This window comes from Stegodyphus dumicola, chromosome 2 (genome assembly GCF_044657685.1).
Source record: "Stegodyphus dumicola isolate Sdum_Otavi_A_Nest chromosome 2, ASM4465768v1".
Lineage (NCBI taxonomy): Eukaryota > Metazoa > Arthropoda > Arachnida > Araneae > Eresidae > Stegodyphus > Stegodyphus dumicola.
The window spans coordinates 235007697-235029520 of NC_140769.1; the positions used below are offsets into that span (position 1 = coordinate 235007697).

Genomic DNA, 21824 nt, shown 5'->3' on the forward strand with positions numbered 1-21824 from the left:
TTCAGTCAATAATAATATTGTTGCGTTTCTCTTCTGACACCAGTTGTTACGTTATATCCTTCGTACGGGGTTCGTGAGGATTTGGAGTGACTAATGACAATACTACTTGATGAAGTATCGAAACACACTTTATTGATCGGTATTAATCAGGACAGCTCCAAAAATGACTTTTACAGTCGGCGAACTGTTATAAACACGCTGAAACGTTCAACTACACAGCCTTCACACTGTCAGGCAATAACGGTGAAGACAGCTTCACTGCAAAGCACCCGAGTACAGCTTCCGACTCTGCTTGGTCGTTCTCGGAACTCCACGTACTCTCGAGACTTTCCACGCTACAACTCGCGTTGCACTCAACGATGCAAAAGAGTATAGCTCTCGACTCAGCACAGTCTAAGACAAAACTCGACGATGCACTAATTCGCGATACACTAAAAGACACTCTCGATGCACTCGACGACCAACTCAGCACTAGACTTCGAGACGCTCGCTCAATGACTGACTATCAGCTCGCTAGACGAGGCACACACACACACACACACTAACTGCGGGCAGCAGGGTTTATATAGCTTTCGGCTTGTGTTCGAGAACATTCTGGGCTAAACCGGTAAATTCGTTCCAAAAGGTTCTCCAACCGTCCGTGGTATATCGCCAATTTTGTCGCCAAATGTCGCTAAATGGGCGATTTCTCGCCAAATGTGGTAACCCTGCCTTCACTTGCTATTTTATGGCAACCCTAAAACTGCTTTGCGGGGAAGCTATAAAACCGCGCCTGTACATTTCGTAACAATATTAGAATCTGAAATCCAAAATTTTAAGTAATCAATAGCAATAAAAACAGAATCATATTCTTCTTAACCTTTCTTTCTGGCGATAGCAAACAAGCAGGACGAAGAAACGGAGAAAAGTGCCTAGACCAGGATGGGCAAAAAAGCCCGCCCTCGGGCCAAATGCAGCCATTCTTATTGTTTAAACCGTCTAGTAATGAAATCTGTGTTACAACATTTTCATATTTTGGTTGTCCAATTTCGTATGCAAAATACAGAAATCAGTAACACGAGTGCGCATCTATTTTTACGATGCACACATGTACACATGACAATACTAGCGATCAACCTAAATTACAAAAACTAGATATGCCGGAAAGCATTTGCATCAGCCGAAGGATATAATCCTATAATTTCTAGCAGCTTTAATTTTGAAATTAAACAATGAAACGTGAATATTATTGAGTTAAAAAGACTGATGGGAAAAAGAGCTTAGGGAAAGAAGACTTCACCCCCAAAATTTTTATTTAAAAATGAAACAGCGTACATGTCAGTCATTTAATCGCCAATAGGAAAAGAATCCATTGTAGCGTATTTGTATTTTTTTTTTTTTTTTTTTTTTTTTTTTTTAATATTTTTTTCTAAATTTCTACTGCGGAGGGCTGCCCAGACCTTCTGGACACGTGGTTAAAACTATTTGTCTACCCTTGGCTTAGACCGTAATTTGAAACTTTGGTTCAAATTGATTCTGTTTCCTTTAACTTCGTTTTAATTGTTAAGTTTCAGTTACCAGACTTTTAAATTATTATTGTCTGAAACTTAAATGTGTTATTCTTCTGGGGTTAGAGATTAGAAATAGCCAAATTAAATAAGAGACTTAAATCCCTATTGCAAATTAAAGTTAGAATTTTGCTTTATATATTTTTATCGTACATAAACAAAGTTTAACCTTTATTTTCAATAGCCGCTAGAGTCTCCAATTTGATTTCATTATTTCCCATTTCTGTCCTAAAAATAATACCTGCTATATATAATAAATATATCTGAACTGCGCCCATTTTAAAACTGATGTTCCTCACGTGATTCTTACATAACATTCATGATCCAGTTATTTACATAAAGCTTCAGCCAATAATAATTCCAAATTAGTAACCAACACTTAAAAGTATCCAATCAAAATAGAAGCTTAACGAAAACTGGTTCATTCTGCATCGAGATTTCCTCTTGGACATTTCCCATTCCTTCTGTCGCCTCGCTACTACCAATCTGCAGCTGCCTTTACTCTTTTTTTCTTCAAATGTATTTTCAATATCTAAAAGGTACCGAGGAATCTAATGCGATATAGTGTTACTTCACTGAAGAAAGACAGGCCTGTCTGTACCAAGCCAGAGACAGGTTTAAAATAAACAGGTTCTGTACCGCTTATAGTATAGTAAATAAAAATTCATTTTTGTTTATTATGCTTATTTATATGTTTAATTGCTTACATATATTACCTACTGCCGTGCATTACCTTTACTGCAATTCATCAGTCTTCTGCAATCTAGACATAACTGTATTCAGCAATTGTTTATTCTATTTGCAAATTAAATAAAATTTTACTTAATGTACCTTTATAAGTTACAAAGAAAGTACTGAAAAAAATAATTTAATAACAGATGTAGGAGACAACCGAAAATAAGCAAAGATTTCTCAGTAATTTGCAATAATCCAACATGCATAAATTTGGTAATAATAAAAGCATTCATATTTGTATAACCTGCATTATAAAAGAATTTCAATTTTTTGCAGATAACGTATTGAAAATTTTTAACAATATTTTATGATTCATCAAATGCAAATAGATTGCTCGGAAATAAAAGATATTTTTCAAATGCGTATGAAATTTATAATTCCAGATGAAAGACCTGAAAACTACAGCGGACAGTAGAGGATTTCATTGGATAGAGTCAATATGTTTTGAAATTGTGTTCCGGTTCCTTAATTAGCAAGCTACTATCGCGAGGTTATCAAGTTTATATATAAGTTTTATTTGAGTAGCAGAACTAGATAACTAGATACATTTCAGTTCGGTCATAAAATAAGAGATTTTTTAAATCTTGCAAATAATTTTTTCTGATAACATAATCATCATATTTTGAAATAAAGATAATAAAAATGAAACATGAAGCGTCTTTAGCAGAGATATATAGTAATAATGATATTAAATATGGTTCCTATTTTATATTGATATTTCCTTGGGATTTTATTTTCAGATAGTTATAGTACGAATTAACTATGCCTAACATTGGCCTACGATGAAAGTAATGTGAAGGGCGGTACTTTTAATAGTTTTTGGACTTCAGCTCTCTGAGAATGATTTACCAACTTCTTTGCCAACTTTTTGTGTTATTTACAAATTTATTTGTATTCAAGTTTAAATTAATTACATCGATGATGAAAATGAAATAGTCATTCCTTTCTTTTGAATTACATTCAAGATTAATATCGCAAGATTAAAAAAGCAATAAGTGCAATGTTTCATTTTGCACTAGTTTCTATGCAATTGTCTGGCATGTTCAGTTGAATATTCGATCAAATTTCAATTTTGATATCTTTTAACATTGATTTGGTTGATATATACATTGCTGTAAAGAAGTAATAGATCATTTCCAACAGCATAATATGTATCACATACAAGATGTTTCAAAAGGACTACACGAGGAGATACCGTCTGGATGTAGAGCATAGACCATTGGTCCTACAAATTGGGCAAGAATTAACTCCTTATTTAAAACTGTTTATTACTTTTTAATTTTACCAAAAGAAATTTGTTCCTCATAATGGTATAACTATTATGACTTGCTGAAATACGACATAAGTAATACCATTGTTCTAAAGTTCTTGTAAACGTTCTGGAATGTCTGCGACAGTTTTTTGTAGATATTTCAGTGATACGTTTGCAAGCACTAGGTTTATTCCTCCTCCTTAACTCTGTCGGTTGAAAAAACCAACCAGCATGAAACATGACCATATTTGTCCACAGGATATTGCTTAAAAGATCGGTCTGTCTTCATGTCAAGCACACATCATTTCTCCATACTCCAAACGAGGATCAATAATCTTCCACAGATAATTTGAGGTAGTAATGCGATTGCCATAGACGAAACCTAACTTCATTCCGAACAGTTCGGATTGCGTGTCGGGTTAAACCACTTTCGCAAAATGCCTGTGTTAGCGATTTCTGTGACTTCCTCATTTAGTAAGCCACTTGCACTTCTGAGTCCTAGGCAAACAGGCAGATAACCTTAATATGCTTTGCCGTATTCAACTGACTTAACCTCTCCCTTGCATTTTGAGAGAGAATAAATTCATGAATTCAAATTAAGTATTAATATATTATTAAGAAAGTTATAAAAAAACCTTTAGAAGGAAATTAATTTCCGCCCATTTTGTAAAAAAAGATATAAATGATAAGAAAACTTCCCCACCGCAAATATTTTGATCACGTGACTCATTTTAATCAAAACATAAGAAGTTTAAAAATTTTCATTTGAACTGAAAATGGCTTTAAGCATAATCGACATGGGAAATCACTTACGGTATTGAGTTTTCTTGCCCGCCAAGCTCAGTTGTTTTTCCAAGTTGCAATTAAACAAAGATATATTTTGCTTTAAACTATTATTAGGTTTAACTATAACTGAGAGTCACTGACTAATTACTAACCGTTTAGAACACTAAAAATGCTCAGCCGGTTCCGTACGAACTTATAAGAAAAATGTGAAGCACTGCGAAATATTATCAAGCGTATTGGTTAAAAACACTCAAAATATCATTAATTAAATTGTAAATGAACAGTATGCAAATACTGCTGAAGAAAGCTATGGAAATAAGTTTTTCGAATACAAATTTCTAAAATATACTTTTAACAAAAATTTAACATATATATATATAAACGGAAATTTCAACATTCTTATTTGGAGATGTGCTCAAATTCAAATTTTTCTGTAGTATTTATTATATTAAAATCGTGTATTTTTTCATTTCTAGTGGCTCTTTCATACTATATTAGGCTATTATCTTACCATAAAGATTTCCAGATGGTAACACAATTTGCACTTGAAGTGTCCAGAGAGGCCGTGTGGATAAGATATAGCTGAATACTGGTACAATACTGGTACAGGTTAGTTCAATCTGGGTTCAAACTCCGTCGCGAAATCTCGCTAATGTCTTGGGCGATTTCTTGACTTTTGCCTTTATCTGCCTTTAATGTGTCGTATAATCTAGTAAATGGCAACCATGGGTCTGAAATGAATCATTCAGTAGATATTTACTTTTTCCCCCTTCCTTCAAAATTACCCCTATTCGAATAAAAGATATTCCATTATTCATATTTTTCAGATAAAAAATGTCACTATGTTATTCAGATCTCACTTTTTATATTACACAGGCAAATAATAATTTAAAAGGAAAATTAATGACCTTATGATTGTCATTAGGCTATTATGAACCGTGCTGCTTATTAGCTACAATAAAAATGCACTTTATGAATTCACTTGGGAAAAAATCGGAATTAATTTGCTGAAGTGTTTCTATTAACAGCACGTGTTACGACCTACCAAACACTGACCACAATCGCCAAGGTGATAAAAACCATTCGTCGACAAGAGTGCAATTAACTCCTCAGAATATTAGGTTAATCTAATACTGTTAATGACGAGGCTTAATCGTTACCCGAAAGCTCGAGGGAGTTCTGAAAGAGACTGTAATTTATTTTCTGGAAATCTCAAAAAATGTCGATGCCGCTAAAAGGGAAAATAAATTCTGTGCTCTCTTAGTATTCCTTCTGAACACTACAAAATATTGCAATAATTAAAATGTCTGTTGTATTCTAATTTTAGATTGCATAAAATTTTATGTAAATATTAAAACGTGAAGATGCTTAAATGCTCTTGATTTCTTTCTTCTTTACTTGTTTAATTTCAACATTCTTTGTAAGCGATATCTTTATTTACAAAATTTTCTGCATCTTTGAACTCAGATGAAGAATATTTATTAAGAACTTTAAATGTCACCATAAATAGTAAAATTCCTTTGCATAAATTTGGCTATCATTAGAACTTAGAATGTAGCAGTAAACTCAGATTTACTGATAGTTGAATTAGGCTTTTATTGCTGTAATTATGATTTGTAGCGGTTAATTTGATTTTATTTCAAGAAATCCTGCGTTTTAATCCAAAGGTTGTTTTACCTTTGTTATATAAAGGCAAAGCGTCAAAATTACTTTCCGGAGTTCTTAAAAAAATGGCTTATAATGTTTGCTTAAACATAAAATTTTGAAATAAACGTAAAATATGAAACTTTGCATAACGTATGAAGGTTAATAAAATCAGATTATAAACAAAATAAATGTCTTTCATTTACTAACACAATTAAATGGCTTAGAGCAAAACAAATTGTGCGGTTTATTAAAACTGCTTTTTTAATATAAGAGTTAAAATGTTCAGAAGAGAAGAAAAGATTATCCTAATGCATCATCTGCTGTCAGATCATTTGTTAACTAACATGTCCTAATAAAGTCTGGGACAATAGAGCTTGTATTCGGGGTTTAATTAGAAAAGGCTGTCTCAAATGAGAAATCTAACTCTGGACAAAAACCTGCTTGCATAAGCTCTTCTTTCATCCAGAAAATTAAACCATTTCTTGTCATAAATTATTTCGTGAAAGAATCACTTCAGATAGGCAGTTAGGCCTAGTGAGTATACCATAATTAAATAATTCAGTTCATTTTTGTGTTACGCGTCCCATAGGTGGCTCACATACAGATTACGTTTACTGTCTTATACAGCAAGGCAGCATCAAATCCAGTTGGATTCACACACTGAATGTGTATAACTCAGTTTTGGAACTAAGTTTGTTATATATAAGTAGAGCTCCATGCAGAGAGTTGAAATACCTAACCATCCATTAGGGTTCACACAAGCAGCCATTCAACACACCAGAAGTCTTCAAGCAAAATTTATCCATGCACGAATTCAACCTCCAATCTAGAGGCAAATTCAGACGTATGCAGCAACAGTTTTCTGTTTTCCTCATCCAAAAGCACACTTGCGCTGGATAGCAGACATTCTCTCTACTAGATTTCAGCATATACTTGTATCCAAAAAAATGAGATAACTGATCAGCTCACGAAGCTGGCGATATCTTCTGTCAAATTTTCAATGCCTTACTGTTTTCTCTTAGTATATATCCATTCACATTCTTTTCAAAGACCAAGAAATATAAGAATCTTCTGTCATTGGCTTAGCATCCCGGTGCGACGGCCTGTCGGCCCATCTAGCTCATGACATGAAGCATCACACCAAGCTCACTGGCATAAGTAAACATTCTGGTCTTAAAAAGTCAATGAAGGTTTGTTATCGTTGTAAAACATTTTATATCCTCGAAATTTCACAACAAATTAATAAATGTAGAGAGTAAATTATTTCTTCTTACCTTGTATCCAGCGCAGCATCAAGCGAGATGATAGCTAATTAACTTGTAATCCAATAAAGGTTGTAGACGGAAATTGTAAGTGAAACACATACTGTATTAATACATGAAAATAGATTAAGATTTGTTAGTATCACAAATACATATTGAAAAAAGGGAGTTATATAAAAGAGAGTCATATCACTGTCCTTTCCTGAAGGAGTGAGAAAAAGTAAGATTTAAAAACGAGTTACATAATCAATTCTCTTGCAGGATTTCCAGTTCATAATGTTTATCGCACTATTGGCGACAGTCCATCACTATTTGCATACCAACAGTTATAATCAAGTCTTTCTTCGCTAATCTCTTCAAAAGTCATGGCAGATTTAAAGCTTATCGAATCAGGGGATAGTGATCTTTCCAATTTGGCGGGATCAGTCATCTCGACTATTACGTCTTTTACCTTCCCAAATTTACCTTTAGAAGATTTAGTAATTTTTACTGTAGTTGTAAGCCAAGAGCTTACTGAGTAATATGTGTGTCAAACAAAACACATATAGTGAGATTAAAACTCTGTTTGGTCGTGTTTCTGATTTCTCAACTTTGGTACCTGACTGATCTTCTGTGCTTGAGATATTATATCATAATCAATTGCTGTTGCTAAATTATAATCTAGAACTTTTAAAATTGTATTGCTATATAATCCAATGCAAGCTTCAAGTTTTGGTCTACTAATTCTGTACTTGTATTTATATATCATATGTATTTTACAGATAGCATAATTTCTCGCTTTTATATTTTTTATTGTGGTTTTTGTTATATATCACTAGTTCTGCATGGTCCTGTTTTATTTGTACATATTCTTTTTATTATTCTTTTTCTGTTGCTCTTGTGGCGCTATGCTGCTTATAATAAGTTATGCTTCCTACAAACAATATATAACCACTACTAGGTTCTTTATGAAAATTTTGCAGATAATGCGCTACCATGCATAAGTTTTATTATTTTGCATATCAGCTTTGTATTGTTTTACCAATGTACCCTGATATTCTATCATTTTATGTGTCACATGTGTAACCCCTTTATGTTTGTTCATACTCAACTGGTAGTTGTTGAAACGGCGGCAGAAAATGTAGTTGCTGTATTATGGACAATACTCTTCATAATCACTTCCTGGGCTATTGTCTTCCACATGAAACTGATTTGAAGACTAGCTTGCTATTTCTGCAGAATCTGGAGAGAAAAACTATTTGTTTCAGGAAGACGATTCGAATTTAATTTACAAGATAAGATATGGTCATGAAGGAAATGAGAAAGCAATCGGTGCTTGGAGATAACTGCTTTTATCAAAGGAGTATAAAATGGAAAGTAGAGTGATAATAATGGTTGAAACCTAATAAGAGATTTCAGCGTCATCTGATGGAAAGTTATTGTAAAACTAATGAACAAATTTCGTTAAAATTTCAAAACATAATAAACTGAAAATTGTACGAGGTCAAGTAATAGCTTATAATACTAAATGTGGGCTAATGTAGCCTCAAGAAAATGAAAGATCGCATGTCTTCAATTTTAAATTAACATTCTCTGGATCCTCCTCGGAAAAAAACCTGGGATCAAATATAAGAAGATAAAATTTCTATTCTTCGCTTAAATTAAAGTAATCCGATCCATTTTAAACTAAACACTGGAAAAGAATCTTAAACACAAAAATATACTGAAAGTTTAGAAAAGCCAAACACAATGCCTTTTGAGCCGAAAATATAGACAAATTATAAACTAAAAGTTTCTGAAAGCACATACTAAGTCCTTAAAAGGACTTTACTGTTGTTAAAAATTGATAGCTCGCGCCGTTAGGTGGCGCTACGAGCGTCCTGTCTCTTTGATATTCTATAACTTAATTTTAGTTTGATGGAAGAACGAAGGTATTAATAATGATGAAGGCGTGTGCTTAGTAATAATGCTTATACCCACTGTATTATAATGTAAATAAAACTCTGTGTATTAATAACGAAGTGGAATTATCACTTACCTCTGGATTTAATGCTCTCTGAACGGTAACGGAAACATTTACTACAACTGTAAAATTAGGGTAAGGAACTCAAATCGGCATAGATTCTGTACAAAACTTCATCAACTTCGATGGTGATAGGTCTGTCTTCTTAAATTTCAAAATATGTAACGTAATGGTGTCTTTTATGTTCCATGGTAACTAAATTATTCACTCAACCCGTTTAATTGCGAAATCTTTATTGCTATGGATAGGAACGGAACTTGCAATATTCTCGAGGTATGCCTTCTATGGCATCATGGAAGTTGGGCTTATATACACTCACGTTTTATGATGCCATAAAAAATTTCTTCTCTTGTTAATCGTACACTTAATGCATTATAATGCAATGATGACTTGACGTTGTAATGCAATTCGCATAAGTCAATGATCACTTCTTTTCGCAAATCAAACAAACTTTGACGGTAAGCATTCCAGTGACCGTTCATTAAAGTATACCGATACGAATAATAATAACTTGATCCAATAGAAATAACTAAAATACTCTCTTATTGATAACATAAATACTCTCTTCTTGATAACATAAATACTCTCTTCTTGATAACATAAATACTCTCTTCTTGATAACATAAGCTATTTTTCTTTAATATCGTGAGACTTTTTTTCTTATTAGTCATGCATTAAGCTGTACGTCTTGGTGACTTTTTATTTTATGAAACATCCTAAGAATTACGTCTCAGTAATTGGCAAGTAAGAGGATATGGAACAAATTTATTAAGAAGATGGAATTTCATAGCTGAACTTGCAAATAATGACAATAAAACTTGCATGGTAATTTTATCTGAGCTTTATAAAATAAGTTTAAACTGTTTATTGTGGCATATATAATTAGTAGCCTATGCAAGTAGACCAGTGTTATGTGTCGATGAATTATTAAACATTCAGTTTTTTAAATAAGTATTGTAGATTTTGATTACGAAGTAATACTTTTTAAATACGTATTTAACACAGAGAGTGACCGAGTAAAACATCTTCTGAAAGGAAAAAATTACATGATATTTTTATATAATCTCTGCGACTGATTAGACAATAAAAAATTTTTAAAAATTTAATTTAAAAATAAATATTTAGATTTCTCAAGTTAATTAAATATTGTTGTAATTTATGTCACTATTTTTAATTGTTTTGGTATTTTTATATTGTTATTTATTTACAGTGATGTGATGATGTGATTTTTCTTTCCAGAAATACACTATTTTTGAAGGTAAAGGAGCTTACAATGCTGAACTTCATGAAAGTAACAAAAAGGTTATGCATGACTTGTGGTCAGAAATGGCGGAACTGGCCGACTACAACAAGGCAAGTGTTATTTTGATTTATTTTATTAATTTTTTTTAAATAAAAAACCTCTCTGCTAAAATCTCATTATTTAAAAAGCAATTTAGACAGATTAGAACGGAAAAGAAGTTTCTTTTCAAAAAATCGTTAAAATTATTTTTAATGTGTTAACATAATTAATGATGAAAGACTGAAACTTCCAAACGCTTGAATAACTTGAATAACCGAAGTTAAACCGAGCAAATAAAAATGGCATTTGTTGTAAATGGTTTCAAGTAGTTAATTTTCATAGACTGAATAAAAAAGAAATGACATTAAAAGACTTATCTAAAAGTAAATTATTTTAAATTCAACCTAATTTTGAAAGATATCATTCTGATCAGCAGATAATTAAAAACCACTAAATGCTAGGTGTAACCTATGATGATATCTCTGTTAGGCATAAATAGCCCTATCCTGTTTCACCTGAGCCAGTTATGTACTTCTTTAAAAGCAGTTACGAAATCATGGTAAAAATATAGGGTGCTAGGTGTTAATAAAGTACTACATTCCGTTGACCGTGCTGTTCGATGAATCGAAAGGAAATTCAAAATATGGATTTGCAACATGTGCGTTCGAAGAGATGCGAATAACATCATTTGAGTTCTTTTGGTTCAGAGAAAAAAAGTTTACGAAATTGTGAATAATAAACCCAATTTTCCGCATTGAGACTGACACGGTGAATACCATAAATTACGTTAGACGGCACCTGAAACCAAATTAAAAAGAGATGAATAAATATTTTAATGACAGCGGAGTTTAAATGCTTTCCACGGAGGACCTTTTTACGTGGATACGATACTGGTTCTAAAAGACCTTTGACAACATTCTAAAAGACCTTTGACCTTTGACCCACGCCTGGTGGATGCACGACGTCATCCTGCATACACCAGTAGTCAGATTTAGCATTAATTGCGGCAGCACTTGAAAGCCATAATTTCTAAATACATTGCTCAAAAAATATTCATAACAGTGCACGTATATAAATGTTATGGAACTACGTCTTAAAAAACGAAGAAAAAACAAGGGCAAAGAACAGTGGCGCTTGTCAATGTACCTTGACTTTTTGTCTGAGGTCCCTGACTCCTTGCAAGAAGAAACTGGAAACTTCTATCTGAACTGTGCATAAAGTTCTTTTATGTTGCCAATTAACGTGAAATACCTATGTATAATATGAAAAGATGACACTATATAATCTGTCTTTCATATACGTAGAGGACACCTAATATTATCACACTCATAAGTGATAAAGAGTTAGTTCATAGGATATAAATGAAGCTACTTATCATTTGCTTGCAATAGTAGAGTAATATTGTAAAATTATATCTATTTCATTTCAACTGTCCAAAGATAGGAAGATACTAATAAGTGTAGAACTAATTGAAGGAACAAGGCTGTAGATGTGGTTAACTGTAAGCTGCTGGTATTGTAGCTATGTGGCAGAAAATAATTGATAGCGACGTGAATACTATGAACCAAACTTTCCCAATTAATGTTACAAGGGGAAATTTTTGAATATTTCATATACTGACATATATTTTTCCTGATGCTAATGTGATCAGCAGAGAAAGAATAAATACAGTTTGAATTGCAATCGCATATCGAAACATTCCAGTGGGAAAGTAATAGCAAAGCAAAGGAATGGAGACATGCATTGAAAGGAAAGAGACACGCAGTTGTGAGAAAGCCTATAATATACATGACAGCAGTGAAAGTGTTAGCATACGATCGTACGCAGAAGTCACAAAAACCAAGTGGCAAATAACATTTCTCTTACATCAGAAACCAAGTGGCAATGCATACCAATACAATAGAGATAAATGCGAGAAGTTTAGTCAGTCAATATTTGTGGAGGAAACATGAGATTTTCGGCGAAGTAGCAAGGTGAACTGATCAAATTCAACTACTTGACCAATCAAATACGCTCTAAAAGCATTGGAAGTTTTTCATCTAAACGACTTTACTATGCGAGCGATTTTCTATTCGAGCTGTGCGGAACTTGCTGGGCAAATTTGAAGAAAAGGTTTTTACATGTGATAGAGATCAAGCCGAGCACAGTGTGAGGCACAAACATTCACAGTGTTATAAAAACTACGGTCCTAAAAATGCTACCTTCTGTAATTCACACGTTTCACTGGTGATTCCGATATATCCATATGTATGTATAATTGCTGAATAGTCGTGAATATGATAATTATTAGCTATTAATCTCAGCTTACCAAGACTCGTATATACTGCAGATGTACAAGTATGTTAGAGGAAGTACTGATGATTCTATAACCGATGATTCTATATACGATAAACGTATATATATGACTAATGGAAGAAGAGAATTTTTAATTATTTCAGTCGTTTCCCCTTGCAAAGACAGATTTGAGGGAACATGATCTAAGGCGTTAAGAAAGAATTATAGTCGTAGATGAGACTTAATAGGCCGACAACACCTTTCCTAAGTGGAGTAGCTGTCCTGTGGCAGAGAAGAGAAGAAAGAGTGTGTGTAATTCTTATGAACTTAAAGAATATTATTATAAACAACTGATTACTAGTGCTTGCTTTCAGTTGTCTGGAATCATAATTGTAGAGTTCAGGTTTTGATTGTTTGAAATTATAGGTTAAAACAGTATTTTTTATTTGTAACATTGTAATTCCTATGCAAATAAAATATGAATCATTTTTAAAAATGGCATGTTTCGCAAGGGATTGATTAATACAAATCGTTACAGTGACGATCAGTTTGAAGAAAATCATATCACATTCGCAACAGGCATATTTTTGCTCGCACGAATATTTTACTTACTGCTGATTCGAGGAATAGCAGCAATTCAATTTCAGCCAAAAAAACAGTTATGAGGAATAAAAAAATAAAAGTTATAAGAGATCAGAATATTGCCTTTGAAAGGTATGCATTGCTCGGCAAAAAGAGAGAACAGATATAAATCTGTCAGACTGTCACCAGTGTTCTGAACGGTATGTGTGATATTTAAGTACACAGAAAGAATGATGTACATTGGAATTTGCAGCTACATAGAGTAGCCATTCGAACTATTATTTTCAGAGATATTGTATTTTGAGCTTGATGGCAGAGGAGAATATGATAATTTTTTCTGAAATGGGTGATCACTGCTATAAAGCCTGAATGTTCGACGATATAAAATAATGTGAATCTGATAGAACTAAAATTATATTTTAAAATGTTTATTTTATTTTTCTATAGTTTTATTTGACTTGTTTCTTCTGTACCTTTGGGTCAAATCTTAAAAGTAAGTTCTGAAACTCTTCTACCAACACCGATTTTCTTGAAAATCTTCATAAACTTATTTGCGATGACAACAGAATATTCCACAGGATTTTTTTTTCACTATTTGATGTAGATCTTTTTACTTTCATTTCTAATTTTCTCATAGTTCCTTGTTGGATGGTCAAATTAGTCATCACAGAACATCAGTCTCTACACTCTAGAACAAAAAGTAGTCATCTATCTACATACTTGCGGGTGCATTTGGTGTGGCCGCACCGAGAGAAGTTAATTAGAAATGGAAAACCTTTTAGAACTTATAGGGAGGCGCTGGGCGCTGGGGAGGCAGAGTTTGGGAACCACAGAAATTGCAACATGCTAAATAACCTAACGCTGTCCCTGAATTCATACGAATGTGTTTCGGAATCTCTAAAGGTAGTTTTTTTTTTGGGGGGGGTTAAATCTTTCAAATAACTTTTGTCCTCGGCCCTCATTTCTCATGATTTACGTATTCACGGTGATAACATAATATTCCACAGGACTATTTTCAAAATTCACCATTAATTTATAGTTTACTAGTGCTTAATTTTTGTTACAAATCCATAGCGGCCAAATTTTACCGTAAAAGATGCAACGAAAATCACTAGCGCTTTTTTTTTTTTTTTTTTTTTTTTTTTTTTTTTTTTCCGATTTTTGATATAATTTGGAAAATTTTTTAAATTTTGTAAAACTGTTCGGTAATTAAACTGTAATGCATTATCTGACAGTTATGCATTATAACGCTATTTGGAGCTGCAAATTTGTCATAAAACCGCTGTTAGCAGCTGCAGATCATATTCTTCATTCTTAGCATCCATATGATTTTAAGCGCTAGTGAGATCAGATTCCTAAATTAAACAAATATTTAAAGGAATTTAATCTTCCATTAAAACTAGAAAAAATAATTTTCCTACGTCCAGAGATAACGATTTTTCTTTATTACTTTTCCGCATCCTACAAAGTATAACTGACTTGCATATGCACCCTTTTAAACTATACAGGTTTAATGAAATACAATAAAATGTCAAAATTATTTACCTATTATAATACTTTTGATTATATGTGATTAAATATAAAATCTTATTGCTATTATAGATAAAATTTATTAAGCCATTAACATAATTTCAAGAAACAATAGAAGTGACAGTATAAAAACGATATATGTAACAGTCATAGCATTTGTTCGCTTTTATTTCTGTTTGCAATTTTGGTTTAGTATTAGCTACCATTTACAGCACCAAATAATATTTTTATTCACACGAATATTTGACAACTAAAAACTACTTTTGTCATTTTAATACATTTAATTAAGACCGTTTATTTAAGAAAAGATTTTTATTCCATTACATATTTAGTTATCAGGTATTTCTCCCGCCTTCTTAGCATGCCTTCGTGGTGTAATGGTCAACACGCTCGGCGCGTATTCGATATCCGAAATTCGATTCCCGGTGAGAACAATGCTCATTTTTCATCTCGTCTACTTTCAAAAAATATGTAATGCCGCTACAGTGGTGCCCGAACTAAAAAAGGTGGTGAATGATGATTCTCCACCGAGGTTCGATCCTGTAGAGGGCCTTGCAATAAATCAAGACCACTGACTGATTTAGAATGTCGCCGTTAAATTAATTAATTTTCTTTTAAGTTGTTAATCGCCGCTGAAGAATAGGTTAAATCTATTTCTATTTGCAGATGACTACGTCTTTTTATTTCAGTTAAAATCGATAGGACAAGTTTAATTTCTAAACCTGATTCTACAGCTTCATGTTTTCAGACTGGCTGTCTTAAATAAAAATAATTTTCATCAAATTGAGGTTTTCAGTTAAATCATTGATAATCATTTCAGTAAATCATTGATATTATCTAAGATATATCATAATTGTATTATTTATTAATTTGACATACTATTTCGCATACATGAAATACAGAATAGAGACAATACAGACAAACAGTATACATGAAATACAGAACTTATAGATACACCTTGAGCACTCTCCTACTTTAAACTCCGCTGCCGAACAACAAAAATGAAATTTTAAAAGACTATATTTAACATCAAACAAAGAATTCTGCCATTGGTAAAGCATCAACTTTCTGAAAGAGCAACATTTTCGTAATTATTATCAGGACACTTTAATTTAATGAAACCATATTTTAAATCTAGAAACCGAAAGTTTTATAGTTATTATTACGACACTTTTATTTAATGGAATTATATTTTAAATGCATGTATGGGAAGATAACGAAAGTTTTATTGCTAAAGTTTGATTTTTCAGGATGGCCAGGTGACGGTGGAAGAGTTCAAGCAAGGCGTCCAGAGCGTTTGCATGGGCAAGAAGTTCGAACAATTTCCACAGTCTCTCAAGCACGCCATTAACTGCAAGTTCCATGCCACTGACATAAACGGTATTTTAAACGTTATTAATTTAATTGTTTTGTTACAGTGAACTGCAGAAGTACGAAAAGGCATGTACTCCAGTACTCCAGGATATATTTGTGATAATCTATCAACAATGATCACCACGCTTCATGAAGAACGCACATTAATAATTCTATACCACACTATTAATGTGTAGTACAGAACGGCTTCGCATTCTAGTTTTACCTGTAATTTTGAAATCTAGTGAACTAAAGGGTCCCTAACACCAAGCTCGGACTGAATTTTCCTCAAGCCCTAATTTGGCTGTTGTGAACGACAACTTAAGTACTAACTTCTTTCTACCACATTTGAATACACGCGCACTAACTCATTTGCATTCTGGCAAGAAAACGTGAGTTGAAAGCAAAAGAGATAGGAAAGGCTGCTTCAAAGTAAAATTAAATGTTAAGTAAATTAAATAAATCCCCGTAAACATTACAACAGGCCGAAACTGGAAAGAATTCCATGTTTCCTTGATTTAGATAGTTTTGGCATTGATTTACCTGGAATGAAAGCTATGGTGATCTCATTAGCATTAGACTCACTTGTACGAAGCAGATCGTAAAAATACATTTACACACGTTTCTCCAGGTCTGAAAACCAAAAACCGCCATGCTGACATTTTTAACTCCTGCTACAGAAATATGACTTTTTTATTCATATTTGAGTGGAATAAGACAATTCATTCGATATTTTGGTTTCCTTTTAATGCTATTGTGTAAGGGAAATCACGCGCAATTTTTATATTCACGCAGTTAATTATTTTTTTGGTTAGCTGCTTACGAAAAAAAAAAAGTTTTTTTTTTTTTTTTTTTACTTATTTTTATTTTTATACATTTATTACTTTTTATATTTAATTTTATTTAAAATACTTGAATTTTCTTACTTTTAAGTAGTATTATTTTAACTTTAAAATAAAATTTCGCTTTATAATATTGTCTCAATTTATGTTCAACGAAATATGCTGTAAGACTATCTTGTTCTACGGATAATATTTTATAAAAATATATATGTATAATATAATTAATACTTATGCTCTAAAAGCTTTTGTCTGACTATTTACGTAATTACTATGAGGAATCAAATGAAACATGAAGAAACATGACACAATCTCTTCTCCTGCCTTGATACAAAATATTTAGTAATTTCTACCATCAGTTTAAGATATTAATGATAGGAATATTACGAAAATTCTACTTTTTTTAAATCTGGTTTTAAAAATTAATTTTCGGACCGAAAAGTAATTTTTAATCCCAAATTTGTAATTTTCGGACCCTTTTTATTTGTTGCTTTTAATCATTAGTGAACTTATTTCAAATAACTAGATGTAAAATATGTATTAATACAATATGACTTGATTTTACTACATCATTTCTTTTTAGGTGATGGCATCGTCACTCTAGAGGAATTCCGAATGGACTGCGTGAACCGCAGCGCGTTCCAGGAAATCCAAGAGATCGACGACTGTTTCAATAAACTGCTGAATGTAAGTTGGCATCTTGAAATTCATAACGCCGTACATATTGCTATCAAGTTCAGATGGCTATGTTTTATTCCATTTTTATAAAATGATATGAGTAAGAAATGCTATAACTGAAATGTGGTAAAATGCCAGCAAAATCTGTAGTACCCATTTTGTCGTTCTCGCAATATCTTCATTTCGCAGGGAACTTTTACGAAGAGTGATGGCCAGGTATGACCGTATTTCCACACGCTTCTTCTCCCTTTTTATCTAATTAACTTCCAACTAAGCTAATTTCCGAAAATCCAGAGAGGAAAATTATGTGAGTAATTTATTAATTTCTGAAGAACGTAATTACATTAAGAACATAAAAAATGGAAGTAGCCATGGATAAACTATTGGTACTATCGTAATATTCTTTTTTTAACAGAAATCTACATTCCAGAAAGAATATAAGGTATTTCTCCCGCCTTCTTAGCGTTCCTTCGTGGTGTAGTGGTCTGCAAGCTGGGCGCATATTCCAGAGGTCCGTGGTTCGATTCCCGAGGAATTTATTGCTTATTTTTCATCTTTTCTGCTTTAAAAAATTACCTAATGTCTCTACAGTGGCGCCCGAACTAAAAGGGTGGTGGATGATGATTCTCCACACCCAGAATTTGGCAATTGTGTCCCCTGAAAACCTCAGTCGCCATATATAAGTAAGCAATGTAGTCGTGTCATATAATATTGCAAATTAAAAAATTAAATGAAATAAAATACAATTTTTAAAAAATTATAAAAAAAAAAATGGGCGTTTTTTAACGTTTTGTGAGTTACCGTTACTTATTAAATATCATGTTCTCCGCACAGAATATTCAATTCAACAGCAATATCATAAAATAATTTTAAAACAGCATATCTTTAAAATTTCCGATACGCAGTCTCGCGTGCTGTATATTAAAATGTTTTTTTCGTACAGTGTTGCCATCGCTCGCTTTGAAATTATTGAGTTTCTTAATCAAAAACTCATAAATGCTTAACAAAATATGAAATAGATAATTTCAAATTACAAATAATGAATCACATATTAAAATTCGAAATTACAAATAAATTTTTAATTTGGGCTTGCAGATGCCGAAATTCGGGTGGAGACGTAGGTTATTCATAATTGAATGGCTCCACGTAGCGTTGCTTTATCACAATGTGAAAAACATGCATGCATTTATGGAGCTTCTTCATTATTTAATTTCTTTAAATATATACAGGGCGATAGTATTTGATCGCAAGAATTTGAAAAGTGAAACGCCACAAAATGCCAAAACGAAATTAATAGCCCTTCTAGGCTAACGCCCTGTGGGTTAAAAGCAATCTCGTTTAAAATGGATTCCATAATTAATACACTAAAAAGAGAAAAATAATTTATCATATAGTTTAATTGCAATAATAGATTAAATAGTTCTGTTTAAGGATATCATCTATAATATCGCCAATAATAAATGCCTGGGGTGCACATGATAAATTAGAAAAGATAATGGCTTATACATTTAACAATACAATTAAACTAGCAGAGAATTTTAAAGATAATGGCATTTCACAACCAGTTAAATGAACAGATTTAGTTATTCAGGCGCTCCAAGCTTTATTCTCTACATAAAGCTGTAGATGGTTTCTATAATTGAATTATTTAATCATTCTGAATAATTCTAAATTATTTAATTATTCATATTAAATACTGAATTATTTAATCATAATTAAACCGGAATAATTGAATTATTCCAGTTTAATTATATAATAAAATATATTTCTCTTTTTAGCGAATTAATTATCATATACATTTTAAATAAAATATTATTGTATAAAAACCTTTTTCTTTCAATTGGATTTTATTTTCTGTTTTTAGTCTTAACAGTTGTCTAGTCTTCGTTATCAACGGTGAAATGTTTCGTCATTATTAAAACACAACCAATAAATCAAAAAAAAATTATGAAATAAAGAAATATAACTGACCGCCATTTAGAGAATGAAACTACTGCTTTGAGTATTTAGTTTCGGAAATTGGATGTAATAACAATATTATAACGAGCATTACGCTTGAAACTAAAATAAAAAAGCGAATATCACCAATTCGTCTAGAGCACCAAGATGGAAAACTCAAAAGCAATTTTTCAGCGAGAAACGGTTTTTCTGTGGTCTGCTTAGAAAACCTCTCAATTAATATTTTTTTATTATTATTCTTGCTTCAAAATTGCACAAAACGTTTGTTTTATAATCCGTAAAATTTTCAAAACTTTACATCTGATACATTTTCAGATGATGAAAGTTTAAAATTATGAGCCTCAAATAGTCAAAATAATCCAGAGATTTTCGAAAATTCTTCAAGCATTCAAAAACTAAATTTTTATTTTTAGTTTCTTTTAAAAGATTTCTTTTTTTTTCTATTCGATGGTGCAAATAGTAAAATTTTGATAGGTTCATTTTTTTTTTCGAAACAGAGGTATATGCAAAAAAAAATGTTTAAACGTTAAATAAAAAAATGTAAACCGAATTTTGAAAAACTCGCTGCACTACATTGTACTGTTTTCAATCAACAGTTTGTGTGCAAAATTTGTACTCGATAGATTGTCAGAAAGTTAGTTAAAAATCGATGACAAAATTCCATTCACAATGAAACAGTGTTAGTGAACTAAATAAAAGCGTTTAAAAATCTTTGATTAGTATCCCGCAAGTATATTTTAAAGTATGGCCATTTGCTGCAAAAATGCAGATACATTTTCCTTTCATTTCTCACTTTCTTTTGCATAACAGAATAACAATAAAAAATTAAGAAAAATGGAATTTTTAAAGCTATTCGTTATTCGTTTTATAAATAAGATGGCATACTGATGGATTTGAAACAAATTTACATAGACCATCCGTAGTATTTACACGGAATGTTTGAAAGAAATGGCTATTCTTTGAAATAGTATATTCTCTTAAATATTAATCTGAAACCTTCCAAAACAAAATTTCCTAAAAAAGTGGGATTTAGGGGAAATGGTTTCAACACAATTGGTAAAACGACTCAGCACATATTACAGATGAGCTATTAGAATTCTTAAATCTCCTGACGGAGGATTTCCCATTCGAAAACTCGAATCGTTGCTCTTTTTTTCTTCTTTCGAACTTTTCAAATCCTAAACTGCGAAACCTTAAACATTTAAATTCAAAATAGTTTTTATATAAAAAAATGAATGTTGTTGCTGTCAGCGAATTCGAATACTTATATTACCTCGTAACGGATCTGAGGTAAATATTCTGGTATTTCAAGTGTAGTATGTGTCCACGTTTTCTTGAAGTAATCTTTATTCTTTACTAGACTTTTAAAACGATCCAAGAAAAATATACTGTGAATCAAATGTTTTTGTCAAATTACTTTGAAATTTTAATCTTAAGATTCAAGCATTTATATTTTTTTTTATTTATATCTTCTTAATGGATATATCAGAAGCCTTTTAAAAAATCGTATTCTTAAATTTAATTTTCACCAAGCCCATAATTGATTACTACAGAAATACAAAAGAGAATCATTGCAGTCAATAGACGCTTCAATGCAATACGAAAAAAAAATCAATCGTAATCCAAAGAAAAACAAATATTTTACTGTATAAGAACCTTAGAACACCAACTTTAACATATGTATGTGAAAGCTGACCATGACGCACACGAATGCTTATATGTTGGACATTTTTGAAAGGAAGGTTTGAATAAGTATTTTTGGGATTCAAAAAGATGGCGTCTGGCTAAGAAGATCGAATTTGGAGCTATATTCCTCATATAATAAACCGACATTCATAAAATGCCAAAGAATAAAAATCGGTAGGCCACGTTGCCAGAGTGGATGAAGAGCGTGCAACAAAAAAAAAAAAAAAGTCTTCAACGCCAGACCAATAGACACATGGGGGGGGGGTGAAGGGTAGACCAAATCTAAGATAGTTAAACTGCCTAGAAGATGACTTACTGTTCTTAGAAACCAAAAACTGAAAAACGCTAGCAGGAAGAAGATTGGCCTGAAAAAAGCTTCCTGAGAAGGCCAGGGACCACCCTGGGCTGTC

The 21824-nt window shown here is 32.1% G+C and overlaps 1 protein-coding gene across 3 annotated transcripts in view; it reads left to right on the forward strand.

Annotated features, from left to right (window-relative positions):
* Nucleotides 1-21824, forward strand: part of LOC118190030 (sarcoplasmic calcium-binding protein 1-like) — a 342070-nt gene that overhangs the window by 276621 nt on the left and 43625 nt on the right. For all 3 annotated transcript variants that reach the window (XM_085811902.1, XM_085811903.1, XM_085811901.1), the window contains exons 4-6: nucleotides 10471-10584; nucleotides 16150-16279; nucleotides 17675-17778. In XM_085811902.1, the coding sequence (XP_085668028.1) occupies nucleotides 10471-10584; nucleotides 16150-16279; nucleotides 17675-17778 (348 nt within the window). The remainder of the gene's footprint in view (nucleotides 1-10470; nucleotides 10585-16149; nucleotides 16280-17674; nucleotides 17779-21824) is intronic.